Source organism: Puntigrus tetrazona, unplaced genomic scaffold, assembly GCF_018831695.1.
Source record: "Puntigrus tetrazona isolate hp1 unplaced genomic scaffold, ASM1883169v1 S000000176, whole genome shotgun sequence".
In the NCBI taxonomy this organism is placed as follows: domain Eukaryota; kingdom Metazoa; phylum Chordata; class Actinopteri; order Cypriniformes; family Cyprinidae; genus Puntigrus; species Puntigrus tetrazona.
In genome coordinates, this window is record NW_025047847.1 from 745,001 (window position 1) to 760,000 (window position 15,000).

Sequence of the window (15,000 nt, forward strand, 5' to 3'; positions counted from 1 at the left end):
GTGTAAACGGCCTCGTGTTGTGACAGATTCACGAGGTGTAAATGTTGGCCGTCCTGCTCAGATGCTTTCGCCAAGCTCACGTCGGAAGGTTTGATTCCTCAAGTCACGAGCCTTTTAAATCTTATTCAATTCTGTAAGATGAATTATTGCAGTCGGAGATGAATGCATCGGGGAAGAAAACTGGCAGGTAGCCGTCACACCCCGAGACAAAATCAACAGCAGCAGCGCAGGGATAATGACAGGATTCACTAAAACACATTAACATGCCCGAGCATTCAATTTCCTTTGCATAATGTTCTCAGATCTCGTTTCAGAACTCTTTTGTTTGTCAAAGAGCAAGCCAATGAGAACCATTCAGTCAAACTTAAGCTTTTTTTTTAGTTTAAATGAGCATTTCTGTTGTGTATTGCAACACATGTTTTCTATTATAACTAATCACTGTTCTTTTGAACTCTTTGCTCATCAAAGAATCCTGAAGAATGTGTCGCAGCAGGTACCAAAAAAGTTAAACAGTTTTCAATATCGATTATAAATCGTATACAAAATGTATTTTTGTGAACATTTTAAATCTATTAATAGTCCTAATACGTGTCGACTCAAAAATAAATGGGATACATAAAATATACAATTTAGTCGTTTTATTTAAGCTGTTCTTTTCATTTCAAATTCAATTAAAGGGTTCGTTTTAAAATCAGTTCATTCTACAAAACCTAACTTTCTGTTATGGTTACGCTTTAAATTGGATGAATGCATTTCGTTGGTGTCTTTCAGTCTCTTCCCGTCTCAGTGGACAGTTCTCAGGCCAGCTTTGTCTGTAGTCGTCTGCCTGGCTTCACTTCCTAATCACTGGCCTTTGGTTCTCCGCTGGCCGGTTGGCATCCAGATCTCCGATCGGCGGAGCGCGTCTCGCTTCCCTTCTTTCTCCTCCAAGGTCCCGCCGGCGCCCGTGACCTCGCAAGCGCCTTTGAAACCCAAGAACGAAAGAAAAGGGCGCATAAAGAAGCTACACGAATAAAGCCACCTCATGTTTGGCAGGGACCGGGAGTGATGTCATTCCCTGATCGGGATTACGCGGGTATCTCGGCCGTGGGAGGTTGAACTGCGTCGTTTAGCGTGAACGAGAGCGGACGGCGTATCGCCAGAAGTGACTCATGCAGAGTTTTTTTTGTTTTTAGGGAAACCCCGGATTGAACTTGCATAAGAAAGAATCGTTAATGGAATCGGTAAGAAAAGAATCGCTCCGTTCCCATGCATAGAAGCGCTCGTCATGAGTGTGTGTGTGTGTGTGTGTGAGCTCTTCTGTCTCTCACGGCTGTGATTGTGTGCGTTGATGAATAGTCTGTGTGGCGTTCAGAGGCCAGGCTGAACTGCTGACCCGTCGTCATTGTGCTTCTCCTAATGACAAAGAGTCGTGGGGGGTTAATAGTTCCTCTGATTCACATTCACCGCCTGCGAACACTTACCCTGATGCGGCGGCTCGAGAACAGAGACCGGTTGATGATAGTTTTACAATATTTTGTGGGATGTGAGATTAGACCCCATGCGAAACAGAATGCCTGCGACGTACATTACCATTCAAAGTTAGCACGGCTTTTTTTTTTGTGTGCGGAAGAAACGAATGCTTAAATTCAGCGAGGATGCATTAAATCGATCGAAAGTGACAGCAACGATGTTTATGACGTCGCGAAGGTTTTTATTTCAGAGCGAGAATTGGATTTGCCTCTCGCAAACACGAGAGTAAACACGCCATTAAATTCAGAATAAAGTAAAATATGAAAAGTGAAATGAAGAGAATAGAAATGCTGCAGTTTCTGTATAATGTCTGCGCAAAAGTGTGCAATCGAATTAGAATTAAGTTCGCAGGGGAGTGCGCTTGCTCACGTATGCAGGGGAATTGATTATTTAAAAAATATTTAATGAAAAAAAGGCACAAAAATTTTTTATGAAAAACTAAAAATCTAAAATAACAAAGCTGTTTCGATTTTCAATAAAAATAGGTAACTAATTAAATATAAAACTAAATAATTTAAGCTAAGTGCTGTTTGTTAATGTAATGACAAAGAAAATAGGCATTTTGAATTGCAATGATATATATATATATATATATATATATATATATATATATATATAATATTTTATATCAATCTTGGTGTATTAACTTTGAGTGTATGAATGCATGAAGCGGTGCTTTTGAAAGGCTTCTCATTTGCTTGTTTACTGATGGGTTAAATGGTGTGAGGTGAGCCGTGCTCGTTTTCAGTTAGCTCCACTAAAAGCGTCTGATCGGTGTCTTCCTGATGTCCAGTCATGCAGTTGTGCCGCTGTTCTCGTGATCCTCACTGATCCGCGCTCCACGCTCCGTGTTAATGATCCTGATCCTTCTACAGAAACAGCCTCAGAGCTCATGGTATGTCTGCTCAGAAAAGTTTAGATGCTATCACTAAAAATGAATTTCCTTATGCAGAAAACAAAAAGGATTTTGCATCCGTTTGACTGTTGACAAAACTGCGGTAATCTCGGCTCTTATGTCACTCCTCATGGCTTATGTGGCTTATTGTGAGTGAATCCTTTAAATATGTTCATAAAAGGAGGATTAAGATAATGCTAAACAAGACTAATAACTAGCTTTTCATCACATGAATGAATCGGGCATTGAGTCGACTCTTTTGAACGAATCGGTTGATTCAGTTCACAGAATCAGAACGTCTCTTTTGTGTTCCACCGAGATAAGAATCCTACAGGTTTGGAATGACCTGAAAGCGAGAAAACTATGAATCTTTGAGATGCAGATATCTGCAATACTATTCCGTCATGCCTTACAAAACATCTTTTTTAAGATGCGCAGGAGATTTGCAGAGATGTTGTCCTTAGACATTGTCAGTAAAGTAAGGTCATGTTTTGGAGTGGAATGATTTTCATTAAAGCCCCGAGACTCATAAACGTGACAGAACTCATTCAGCCTCGATGATAGCTTGAGGTTTTTCCTCCCTGAGCTCGCAGAGCGTCTGCCAAATCCTAAAAGAGCGGAGACTTATTCTGCGTTTTCTGTGCTGATGTGAGGTTCAATGGAATGCCATCCACGTACATGTGCATACACACATAAATATTAATATAAAATAAGAAAATGTGTGTGTGTGTGTATCTGTGGGGAAAAAAGTAAATACATTTTATATATATATATATATAACTTTTTTTTCCCTAAATTGAATTTTTCCACTGTTGTAATTAAATAAAAATATGTATGATGCGAAACCTCATACCTCAGGATTTCTATTATAAATAGAATATTATTATGAAATAAAATATTATGTTGATGTAATTAATTTAATGTATTAATCAAATATTAATTAATTTATTAAGTAGTAATTAGTGCTGTCAAACTAATTATTTTGTATCCAAAATAAGTTATGTTTAAATATGCACATACAGTATATATTTTGAAAATGTTTATAAATGTATATTTGATATTCTTATTTTTTAAATATATATATATATACACACACACACACACACAATATATATATATATATATATATATATATATATATATATATATATATATATATATATATATATATATATATATAATATCTTTAATTTAAATTTAAAAAATGAAAACCATTAAATATAAATCGGTGATAAATATTATTATTTTTATTATTATCCATAACAATTAGCATTTTTAAGCGTAAGAATCACCTTTTTTTCCTTTTTATGCAGGTTTGGAGTGTTTTGACACAATAATGACACATCATTTGTAATTTTGCTCACTTTTGAAGATCTGTTTGTGTTAGATCGAATGGACCTGTACTTGTACTTGCCTGTGTACCAAACAGCTTCCTGTCTTTTGTAGCCAAGATGGCCACAAAGTGGACTAAATATGCCTGCCCTCAATTATTTAAACCGATAGATTTGCATGAACTTCTTGCTTTGGAGGAGAATAACCGTATTATATTTCAAAAGCTGCACAATACTATTTAAAGGCCAGCTGAGCTGCTGAAAAATGTGGTTGGGTTACAGAGTTGTACATTTTTTTCTCATATAAAGACATGTAAGGCTCCGCTCCGCTCTCAGATTCTTTTCCCATCCCAGCTGAAACAGAGCTTTATGAAGAGGACTGGAACATGCCGTGCCCCTCCGTCTCTGAGCCCCTGGGGCTTCTGGGAAAGAGTCTCCAGACCGTTCTGCCAGTGCTGAGCTGCTCTGACTTCAGATGTCTGTCTGCTTGTGGCATCCCGTCGCATTAACCGACTAATATGTTCCCAGAGAGGATGTTTCAGTGACGTCTCTAGTGTGTTAGAGCTCTTTTCTGCTGGGTGAATCTGGCTCTCCTGCTCTCCTCCAAGTTCTTACGAGTTCGAGAGCGCTTCAGATACGATGCCTTCGTCTGAAAATTGAGCAGCAAAGCAGAATATAAGAATGATTACTGAAGGATCATGTGACGCGTAATGATGCTAAAAAAAAATCTGCTTTGCATAAATATTTAAAATAGAAAACCGTTTCCTAATATTACTGGGTTACTGTATTATTTATGTATTGAGGATTTTATTTATTAACTGAATTATTTGAATTATTAACTGATTATGTTATGAAGCTCAAACAGTACACACACGTCATGTTTGTGTATTGGAAATTATAATAAGTTGTGAAGTGTGTATATATTGAAAGCATGAGTAAGGATCGGCCTAGAGTGTGTTTGTGAACGGATGTGACTGTTGTTGTGTTTTTAGTGACAGGCATCAGACGACTGAAAGGATCTCAGTGTGAGAGTGTGTGAGTGACAGGAAACTCTGAGAGAGAGAGAGACAGAGAGAGAGAGAGAGAGAGAGAGAGAGAGAGAGAGAGAGAGAGAGAGAGAGAGAGAGAGAGAGAGAGAGAGAGAGAGAGAGAGAGAGAGAGAGAGTGTGTGTGAGAGAGAGAGAGTGTGTGTGTGTGCATTTCTCTTTCTCTACCTCTACTTCTTTTTTTCATTTTCCTCTTTTGTAACTCTGTTTTTCCATCACTGTTCATATGTGCCCCTGGCCTCCTTTGTTAACTTTTTTTCTCCCCTCTCACCTCTTTCCTCTGTCCTTCCCTTGTGTTGTCTCTCTCTCTCTCTCTCTCTCTCTCTGTCTCTCTCTGTCTCTCTCTCTCTCTCTCTCTCTCTCTCTCTCTCTCTCTCTCTCTCTCTCTCTCTCTCTCTCTCTCTCTCTCTCTCTCTCTCTCTCTCTCTCTCTCTCTCTCTCTCTCTCTCTCTCTCTCTCTCTCTCTCTCTCTCTCTCTCTCTCTCTCTCTCTCTCTCTCTCTCTCTCTCTCTCTCTCTCTCTCTCTCTCTCTCTCTCTCTCTCTCTCTCTCTCTCTCTCTCTCTCTCTCTCTCTCTCTCTCTCTCTCTCTCTCTCTCTCTCTCTCTCTCTCTCTCTCTCTCTCTCTCTCTCTCTCTCTCTCTCTCTCTCTCTCTCTCTCTCTCTCTCTCTCTCTCTCTCTCTCTCTCTCTCTCTCTCTCTCTCTCTCTCTCTCTCTCTCTCTCTCTCTCTCTCTCTCTCTCTCTCTCTCTCTCTCTCTCTCTCTCTCTGTCTCTCTCTCTCTCTCTCTCTCTCTCTCTCTCTCTCTCTCTCTCTCTCTCTCTCTCTCTCTCTCTCTCTCTCTCTCTCTCTCTCTCTCTCTCTCTCTCTCTCTCTCTCTCTCTCTCTCTCTCTCTCTCTCTCTCTCTCTCTCTCTCTCTCTCTCTCTCTCTCTCTCTCTCTCTCTCTCTCTCTCTCTCTCTCCAGGGTTTCAGACATTCATTCAATTTCTCAAGTCAGTCACCTTTGTAGATTTAACAAAGACAATCTGCATTAATTATTGCCAGATTATCTGGCTGATCTCTCACACACACATCATATTTGCACACATGTCCTGTACACATTGAGCAGAGCCGGTGATCACAAAGGAATGCATTAATTCAAGTAAATGCGAGCTCTCCACAGGTCAGTGATGAAACTCAAACACAGTCTGTGACTCAGGATCTTCTCCACAGGCGCTGTACTGTACGTGTGACAAGCTGAGCCACAGAGTCTGAATACTAAACACCTCTTTCTATCTGAATAGAGCTCATCCCTCTCAAGGTTACGTCCCTTTGTTCAGTGTGTGTGTGTGTGTGTGTGTGTGTGAGAGAGAGTGAGGGGAGGTGAAGCTGGGGCTGGTGGGCTTTTATTCTTCAGCGTTTAGAGACTCTAACAATGACGACTCGCATTCCTGAGGCCAGATTTATTTCACTCGCAGACTCACAGAAGCCAGAGATACCCCCTCACATCTGATCTGAAGATTCACCTCAGAATACACTAGGGCTGGAAAATATAGAAATATATATTAATAGACATATATAACATAAACGCATGTAAAAGAGTGGTATTTATTGATGTCTGCAGTAAAAATACAGTAAATTTAGTAAAAATGTAACTCATATTATTATCTATTTGTTTAGTTTTTTTTGCCATTTTAACAGTCGCTGTAGTCAGCAAGACCCAAAATTTGTAATGTAAAAAAAAAAAAAAAAAAAAAAAAAAAAATATATATATATATATATATATATATATAGTTGTACAAATTAATAAATTGTTGAAATGAGATGAATTAGTTTTTTTAATAAATGAAGGAGTGATATTTAATAATGTTTTACATTTACAAGCAGCGAGATTAGATGCTTTTTGGTGGAGCTTTCACTATACAATGAAATTGCAACCTCTCCCTTATTCATTATAACTATTAAACACCAGTCCTGGTCTAATCAGAGTCTTTATAAATATAATCAGACTATTTTAATTAGAAGTCTCAGTCTGCATTGGCTAGGAAAGTCTAGAGAGGTTGTAATCAGCTGTCCGTTCACCGGTATAATTAGTTAGGCCTGGTTTCATGGGTTAGAGCGTAGCTGAAATTGCCGGTCTGCTGCATGCGGTTTGCTCTGGACCCAAAGAGCAAATGTAGGTTTGGTTAGTTTACTTTAGTGTCACTCAAACTGCCTTTCTCTCTATTTTTCTGTCTCGTCCCTTCAGTCTGTCTTCCCTTTAGTTTCTCGAAGGCCGTCTGTGGTCGATCTTGTCTCGGGCGCTTTTCCAAAATCTAGTGTGCTGCCTACATAGACAACGTTTTTAGGCATCCCAAAGGAAGTCAGTGTACACTGTAAAAAAATAATAAAAATAATAAAATTATGGGAGCTGTACACGCTCCGTTTGAAAACAGGTGGAGTTTTACTGCTGATCAAAGATGCGTATGAATATATCGTTTTTTTTTGTTCAGCCCTAGCACTAATATCTAGAAGGTGCACAGACTCATTCATGCGAACACCATCATGGTAACACAGGACTCTTAAATAACGCAATAAAAATTCTTTCAACTACATAAGATATAACATAAAGCAGAAATGCGCATAACTGATAACAAAATAATTACATGCAGGACATTCTTGGAATATGAGTTTTGACCGTAATTTATACAACAGTACAATTAACAGCATTTTACTGTAAAATTACATTAAACGCCTTTCACGGTTTTACATCGATTTGTTCTACTTCTAAAAACAGTACAATTAACAGCATTTTACTGTAAAATTACATCAAACGTCTTTTACGGTTTTACATTGATTTGTTCTACTACTAAAAACAGTCAAATTAACAGCATTTTACTGTAAAATTACATCAAACATCTTTTACGGTTTTACATTGATTTGTTCTACTACTAAAAACAGTCAAATTAACAGCATTTTACTGTAAAATTACATCAAACATCTTTTACGGTTTTACATTGATTTGTTCTACTACTAAAAACAGTCAAATTAACAGCATTTTACTGTAAAATTACATTAAACGTCTTTTACAGTTTTACATCGATTTGTTCTACTTTTAAAAACTGTACAATTAACAGCATTTTACTGTAAAATTACATCAAACGTCTTTTACAGTTTTCCTCTGTATATAGTACAGGAACTTACTGTAAATCTATTAACATAATGTTTATGGTTAAAATGACACGTATTTTTTTGCCTGAGCTTTAGATGTGACGTAGCTCGTATCGTTTGTTCATACAGGCTTTTTCTCGCGTTACACTCCTCCGTGGGCTCTTGTTTTCCAGCCTGTGGTTGTAGGAAATGACAGAGCAGTCTGATATCCCTCTAGCGCGACACGAAGAGCGCATTCTTCTGTCTGAAATACGCGCTCTCAGTGTTGTGGTCTGTTGCTAGAGAGAATGACTCACAAAAGATCCCTGTCCTGCACTCTTCAAATGTCAGGCTCGACTTCAGCGTTGTTTTGTCTCAGAAAGAGGCTTGAAAAGTAATTTGTCTGTGTTATTGAGAGCTGCTTGATTCCAGCTATCACTCAAAACACTTCGAGGCTTTCAGAGCTATTATTTTTGACAAGCGTGGATGGATCAGTACAGCACCACAATCATGCTAAAATACGACTCTTCACCTGCTTCCCGTAACACCTGTTTTGCTCTCATGTCACTAAAAGTGGCAAAATTGCGTTTAAAGGTGTTTTCCACGGAAGTATGTTTCTGCCGCAAAGTGTAAGAGATAATAATGACATACTGTTTTCTCGGGAAACGAACAAAGAATCATGCCCTTTTTTGTTTTTTTCAAGTTTCCATCTCGCAATCTTGACCTTTTCCTGAATCCTGAGTTTGCATATCGATTTCTTGATGTCTTCTAGAGTTGATTATTTTCATTCTGTGGCAGTTTTCTTACGTCCGGCTGTGAAGGAAGGTGACGGTCTTCGTCGTCTCTCTGTCTCAAGAATTTATAGCTTGTTTTGCGAATAATTCGTGACACAAGTCTGTCCGTGCCAAGCCGCCGATCGTGAAGGATTTACAGCTGTTTGTGTAGGATAGTGTGAATTATAGAGCAGGAGCTTTGGGCCAATGACATGAACCCGATCGGAGACTCCTCTCTTGACTTGCACTTTTAGCGTTCACTGAATGCATATTGCACACGAACCTCAAGCTGCATACGTCAGAAACAGTTGTGTAAAGAAAGAGGTTTCTCTCTTAGTGTGGCATCAAACCACTAAAAGAGTGTCATTTAAGTAAATTTGATATGGCAGAACTATATCCTTCTTTTGTTTTATGTTCTTTTCTTTAGTTCTTTTGAGTTACGTGAAATATTACATTATTACAAAGTCTAGAAAGTCAAATTATTTCTTGCAATTTTAGTGTTTAGTTTCTATGAAGCCAGTTAGGACATCCCGTTCTTCTCCTGTATTTTTGTTTATCTGCCGCATCCATATTTTTATTTTATCTTCCGATAAACTAAAAAAGTCGATGCAATCCTGAATAAATAGTAATTAATTTTATTTCTGTAATTTACTTTATTTGGAATGCTTTTAGTTTGATTTTATTTGTTGTATAGTTATTAATGGCAACTTTTATTTTAAACATAATTTTAACTGCAATGAGACGGTGCTTCGAATCGTTAAAAGCGCGAAAGGTATAAACGCGACCTTGCGTAGACTAAAAAGTGGCTATGTCGAGATGCTTTGCATACGGGTCAGATCATTTCTTCTCGTCTGGTGGGTGTTTTTGGCCAGAATGAAATGCAGCTCACGCTTCTCTTTAGCAGTGAACCTCTGACCAGACGCTCATGACCTCAGTGGGTGTTAAAAGAGCACGCTGACTTCCTGTTTTCTGGCTTTCCTCACTACTTCATCGCCTTTTCGAACACTAGACATCTTTGTTTTGCTCTTCATCAGTGGGAGAGAGTGAGTGGGAGAAGAGAGGAAGCGAGAGAAAGACACTATATTCATAACAATGCACCATCATACTGTGTGCTTCTACAGTAAAAAGTGTGTGTACTCGCACTGAATGCGTTGAATGTCTAGATGACTAAAAATCACAGCATATCCCGTGATGCAGTGCACTCAACTTGACCTTCTATCTACATTGTGACAAATCAGTTGTCGTCGATTTAAACGTTTCTATTTTGATTGGTCGTTTAATCTAATTGCCGACATTTGCAACACTGGATTCAAATGCAGTAAAATAATAAGTGTAATAAAATGTAAAATAAGTTAAAACTAATCTATTTTAGTGGCTGTATTCTGGTCAGGGTTATTTTAATATAATTGAGATACTATTATAGTTTTTATAAACATTTTAAATGAATTGTAATTTTCAGTTTTCCTTTTAATTTTAGTAAAACTGTAATACTTTTATTATTTTTTTGTCATTACTGTTATTATTTTTTTAGATATATCTATCTACATATCTATCTAGTTTTATTAATATTTTATACATTTTTACTTGTGGTTATTTCAGTACGTCAAATTAAACTAAATTATTTTAATTGTATAAATTGTATTAGAATAATTTCATTTTGTCATTTCTATTTTAAAAAATATGTCAGTTTTTTCGTTTTTAGTATTTTAGTATGTGAAGTTAAACTTAATTAATTGAATTGTAGTAAATAAGTATTTTAATAATTAATAATTAGTTTTTGCCATTTTTATTTTTAAAATTTGTCTATATATTTTTTTTTTTAATTTTTAATAGTTATTTTAGTTCAAGTGAAATAAAAGGATCAAGTTGTATTTTATTTCGTTTTTATGTAGAGTTTTAATGAACTATTTTTAACTCATTTTTAAATAGCATATAAAAGTATTTCTAATTGTATTTTTTAAAACAGTATGTAGTATTCAGTATACACTCACAGTTTTTTTTCTTAGTATTCAATTCAGATAGGAAATAGAAAATGGACGACTTTTTCCAGAAGCCTCTAGTTATTTCGCCTGAAGTGGCACAAAACAATCCCAGCTCATCAGGTTTGACAGCAATTCTTTAAAGCAAGAAGATAATAATAAAAAGCAGTAAGACGGAGAGCGCTGTGAATAGCGTGTAATGAAAATACACCTGAGAGCCATTGTCGTGTATTATTATTGAGCTCTGCTAATTAGTTTTCATTCTCTTAATGCCGTTCAGGGTTTACAGGGAAAACCATTTGTGGATTTTGCCACATTTTTAATCTAAACTCGATCTCAGTAGCTCGGTTTGTTTTTATGAGGACGACTGAATCGATCTTTTGTTAGGAGTGTCAGACGGCTCATGTCGAGGCTAAACGTGCCTGTCAGTTTCACTGGGGCTGTTAACGTGATTATTTCAGATGTGGTATTTAGAAGATGCGCGCTTATCTTACAGCTAGTGCTGATGGGACCGATCTGCTGTTGTGTGTGTGTGTTCAGGAGAGCCATACCTGCTCAGTGCCCAGCGCAGGCGTCCCGGCGGAGGGATGCAGGATCCGTTCCCGTCCGCAGACGAGGGCCTCATGCTCAGCCTGGCTAAAGGGGTCTCCATGTCCCTCCCGTCGTCCCCTCTCCTGCCCCGGCAGACGTACGTGATGCCGGCTCGTCCATGCAAGAAGTCTCCAGGTGGGACATTTAGCATTTTATCCATTTAAAAGCATCGGCATGTCCGAACATCAGTGGGTTTTTTTTAAATAAATACATATAAGTTAAAATGCAGATTCTTGTTACACCTGGAATTGGTTGCTGTAATGCATTATATTTTTTAGTGTAATAATAGATAAGCAATATAATATATTTTAACTGGTTGCAATTATTAATGAGATCATAAAATCTATTATAAGGTGCATTACAAGGCCTAATTAGTGCAATTAAAGGTTGTCAAATGTTATATATATATATATATATTATTTTTTTTTGCATTATGAATTTCCTCCCAAATTCAAGTTTTTCGTTTTAGCTTTTATGTAGTGAACATTGTTTTTAATGTTGTTATTACTGTAATACAGTAATTTTGCAGTAATTTAAATCAGCATAAATTAAAGACACTCATAGATGCATATTAAACCTATTTATTATATTATATTATTTTTAGATTTAAATTTAGATTTATAGGGTTTAATATTTATAGAATTTTTTTTTGGATCACATTAATGAGATTTTTTTATATATAAAAAAATAAAAATTGGTGGGAAAATTTGCTTAGTTGTAATAAAAACTATTTGAGTTGATATTGAGATTCTAAGGTTGAAGACTTTTGTTTCTGCATTTTAAATTGTTCTTCCAGCTTAATCAATGTTTGTTCTTGTACATTTTAGTTTAGTAGTAGTGTGTGTGTGTGTGTGTGCGTGTGTGTGTGTGTGTGTGTGTGTGTGTGTGTGTGTGTGTGTGTGTGTGTGTAAACACAGTCTGAGGTGTTTTCACACCATCTCTGTGTTAATGACAAGGCCATGAGCAGCTGAGATCTTCAAAGGGTTTGGCTGCTAGTCTCTGGACTTGTTTTTGGAGGATTTAGCACAGAAGATTGAAATCCTTTCAGTGGTCACTCTGGCCTCTCTCTCTCACATCTGCTCCTCATGTGTGTGGATTCAGCAGCTCTCTTTGAAAAGGAGATCGATGCTTTGAAGCCACCGGAAGCAGGCGACGCGCTCCAACGAATTTGCCCTTTGCACATTTCATTAGTCTGACAATTAAAGAAAGATAAACGTCTAAATGAGATCCCCCTGGAGTACCGGACCCTCGGGGAAGGATTTATCACAGACGTCGGAAACATGCGAGACTACGCATTTTGACCACCACAGATCTCAAAAAAGCTAAAGCAAAAATCATATTTAATCATTTTACTTTATACTATAGATCAAAGTAATGCAGCCTCGATTCCTGCAGAGACTTCTTTCAATAACGTAAATAAAGTATACTAACCCCAAACTTTATCTTTGTATATTGTATATGTATAAAAAGACTGATTTAATGGATGAAATTGAAATTTTTGTATGAGATCAGCTGAACATTTTTGTCTTTCTGACGCATAATAGTTCCATGAAGAGCCTTAGGTGCTGACATGGCAATAAAAATCAATAATAACTTCTAACACTATCCCATAATATTCCTTCAAATCACACGTCAGTCATGCATGACTTCCACTCTATGTCCCTTTATATCGTATGAACTGTTTATCTGTTCAAGCACAGGAAAATCCTTACAGGGAGGAACTTAAAAATAACCAAAATTAGGTTCGGATGGACTTGCTCCTCCGGCACCCCTCTTTAGATCGTGGAAGTAATAACACGGATAATGCGCAAGTTATTGTCTTAAACCCTGGATGGTAATGAGCGAATTGAATCTTTGGGACTGGTTGTTGTTATTAGGAGCATCAAAGGCCGGCTGATGGACAGTGTGTGGTCATTGTAGACCGCGGGAAAATAAGACATGAGCTCGTCTCAAACAGCACAGGTACGTGAAGGAAGTTAACCGTTCTAGCTGCTGTTTTAAAGAGGCCACATGTGGTGAGGAAGGTGGAGGGGGTCTCTGTGTGTGTGTGTGTGTGTGTGTGTGTGTGTGTGTGTGTGTGTGTGTGTGTGTGTGTGTGTGTGTGTGTGTGTGTGTGTTTGTGGGAGAGGATGTATAGATCTTCACGAGGAGGTGTTGAACAGCAGCAGGGGATGCAGGAAACTCACCTATTTCTTTTCATGGCTATTTTTTCATGTTAGTGATGTGAATAACAGATATGGAAATAATGTCTGTCTTGCATTTGAGCTTTTCTTTGTCTGGAGTCCAGCTCTGGACATTCATTGAGCAACTTCATCAGGTGCACTGTGGGATGCTTTTAAACACTAATGGAGGAGAAATATGTGTGATGAGCACATTTAAGTAGTAACCTTCATATATATATATATATATATATATATATATATATATATATATATATATATATATATATAAAAAACAGGTGTATTTTAGCTTAATGTTAATTGTTAACTACAAAAATAATTAAATTCATATAGTACATTAATAATAATCAATCAATCAATAAATAAATACAAATAAGATGCAATTCATGGTTATTTTTCAATAATAATAATAATATTATAGAATGTGTTCATACATTGTAGTAAATGCTCTTTCTCGTATATATTTTAAAATACTAATATTTATAAATTGACATTTTATGTATTATTTAGTATTTTATATATTATTTAGTATTTTATACACACACACACACACACACACACACACACACACACACACACACACACACACATATATATATATATATATATATATATATATATATATATATATATCATAATAATAACTATAAATTCATATAATTATGCTTTATCTTACTTTTTGGTTTAAAAAAGATAAAGCATTGTTATTATTATTATTATTATTATTATTATTATTATTTTTATTTATTAATCTTCTGGTTTGTTTTTAAATTAAATTACTAATTTAACTAAATTATTTTTTTATGCATGTTTATACAACGTGACCGATTTGAATGCAGATACATTTAATTACTAAAAGGACTGCGGTTGCTAAGATTGTGGTTGTTTAAGAACTAGTCGATTTTAATGACACGCTTGAGATTAAAATAAAATATTTTGTGAGTAAAACTAAAGGAGACTTTGCATGTTCACCCACCGTTGACATTACTTAAAACGAGCCGTATGACATGGCCATATCTGCATAGATAGAGCTGGAAAAACACTGCACAGAACCTGCAGCTCAATCCGTCGCTCAACCTCTGCTATCTTGTACGCGGCGATATGAGTTCAGCCAGACTCAGAGCATAGACTCTTGATTTCAGCGTCATTACCTCGGTCCTGCAGCTCATTTCCTCACAGCTGAAGTAATAACGTTAAACTGCGGCGGCCTCCTTTTCAAGCCAAACCGCTGTTTCCCCAAACCGGCGGGTTATTGATCCCATTAAAGCCATATCACATGAGGCCGGCACTTATTATGTGCTGCTTTTAATCAGGAGACAGCCGCACGTGTTCCACCCCGTTCTCCTCGCCTCCTTACCGACCTCTGCAGGAGTGCTGGTGTCACTGCCTCAAAAGGTCGAAGGTCAGGAACGCTTTTCCTCCTTCCTTTTCCAGTGATGCAGTGTGTCTGTGGAGGATGGTGTTAGCAGATGTTCAGAAGGTCTTCAGAGAGACGCGAGACGAAGTATTTCTCGGGATGTGGGGTTGCTTGAAGACTCGTTTAGCGTCTTGAGATACGCTTTTCAGCTTTTAAAGTGTTTTAAAG

At 37.1% G+C, this 15,000-nt stretch overlaps 1 protein-coding gene across 2 annotated transcripts in view; it reads left to right on the forward strand.

The window, feature by feature from the left end:
* The window catches only part of tanc1b (tetratricopeptide repeat, ankyrin repeat and coiled-coil containing 1b), a 145,130-nt gene that overhangs the window by 31,627 nt on the left and 98,503 nt on the right, over window positions 1-15,000 (forward strand). For both annotated transcript variants that reach the window (XM_043230594.1, XM_043230593.1), the window contains exon 3: window positions 11,185-11,370. In XM_043230594.1, coding sequence (XP_043086529.1) covers window positions 11,185-11,370 — 186 coding nt within the window. The remainder of the gene's footprint in view (window positions 1-11,184; window positions 11,371-15,000) is intronic.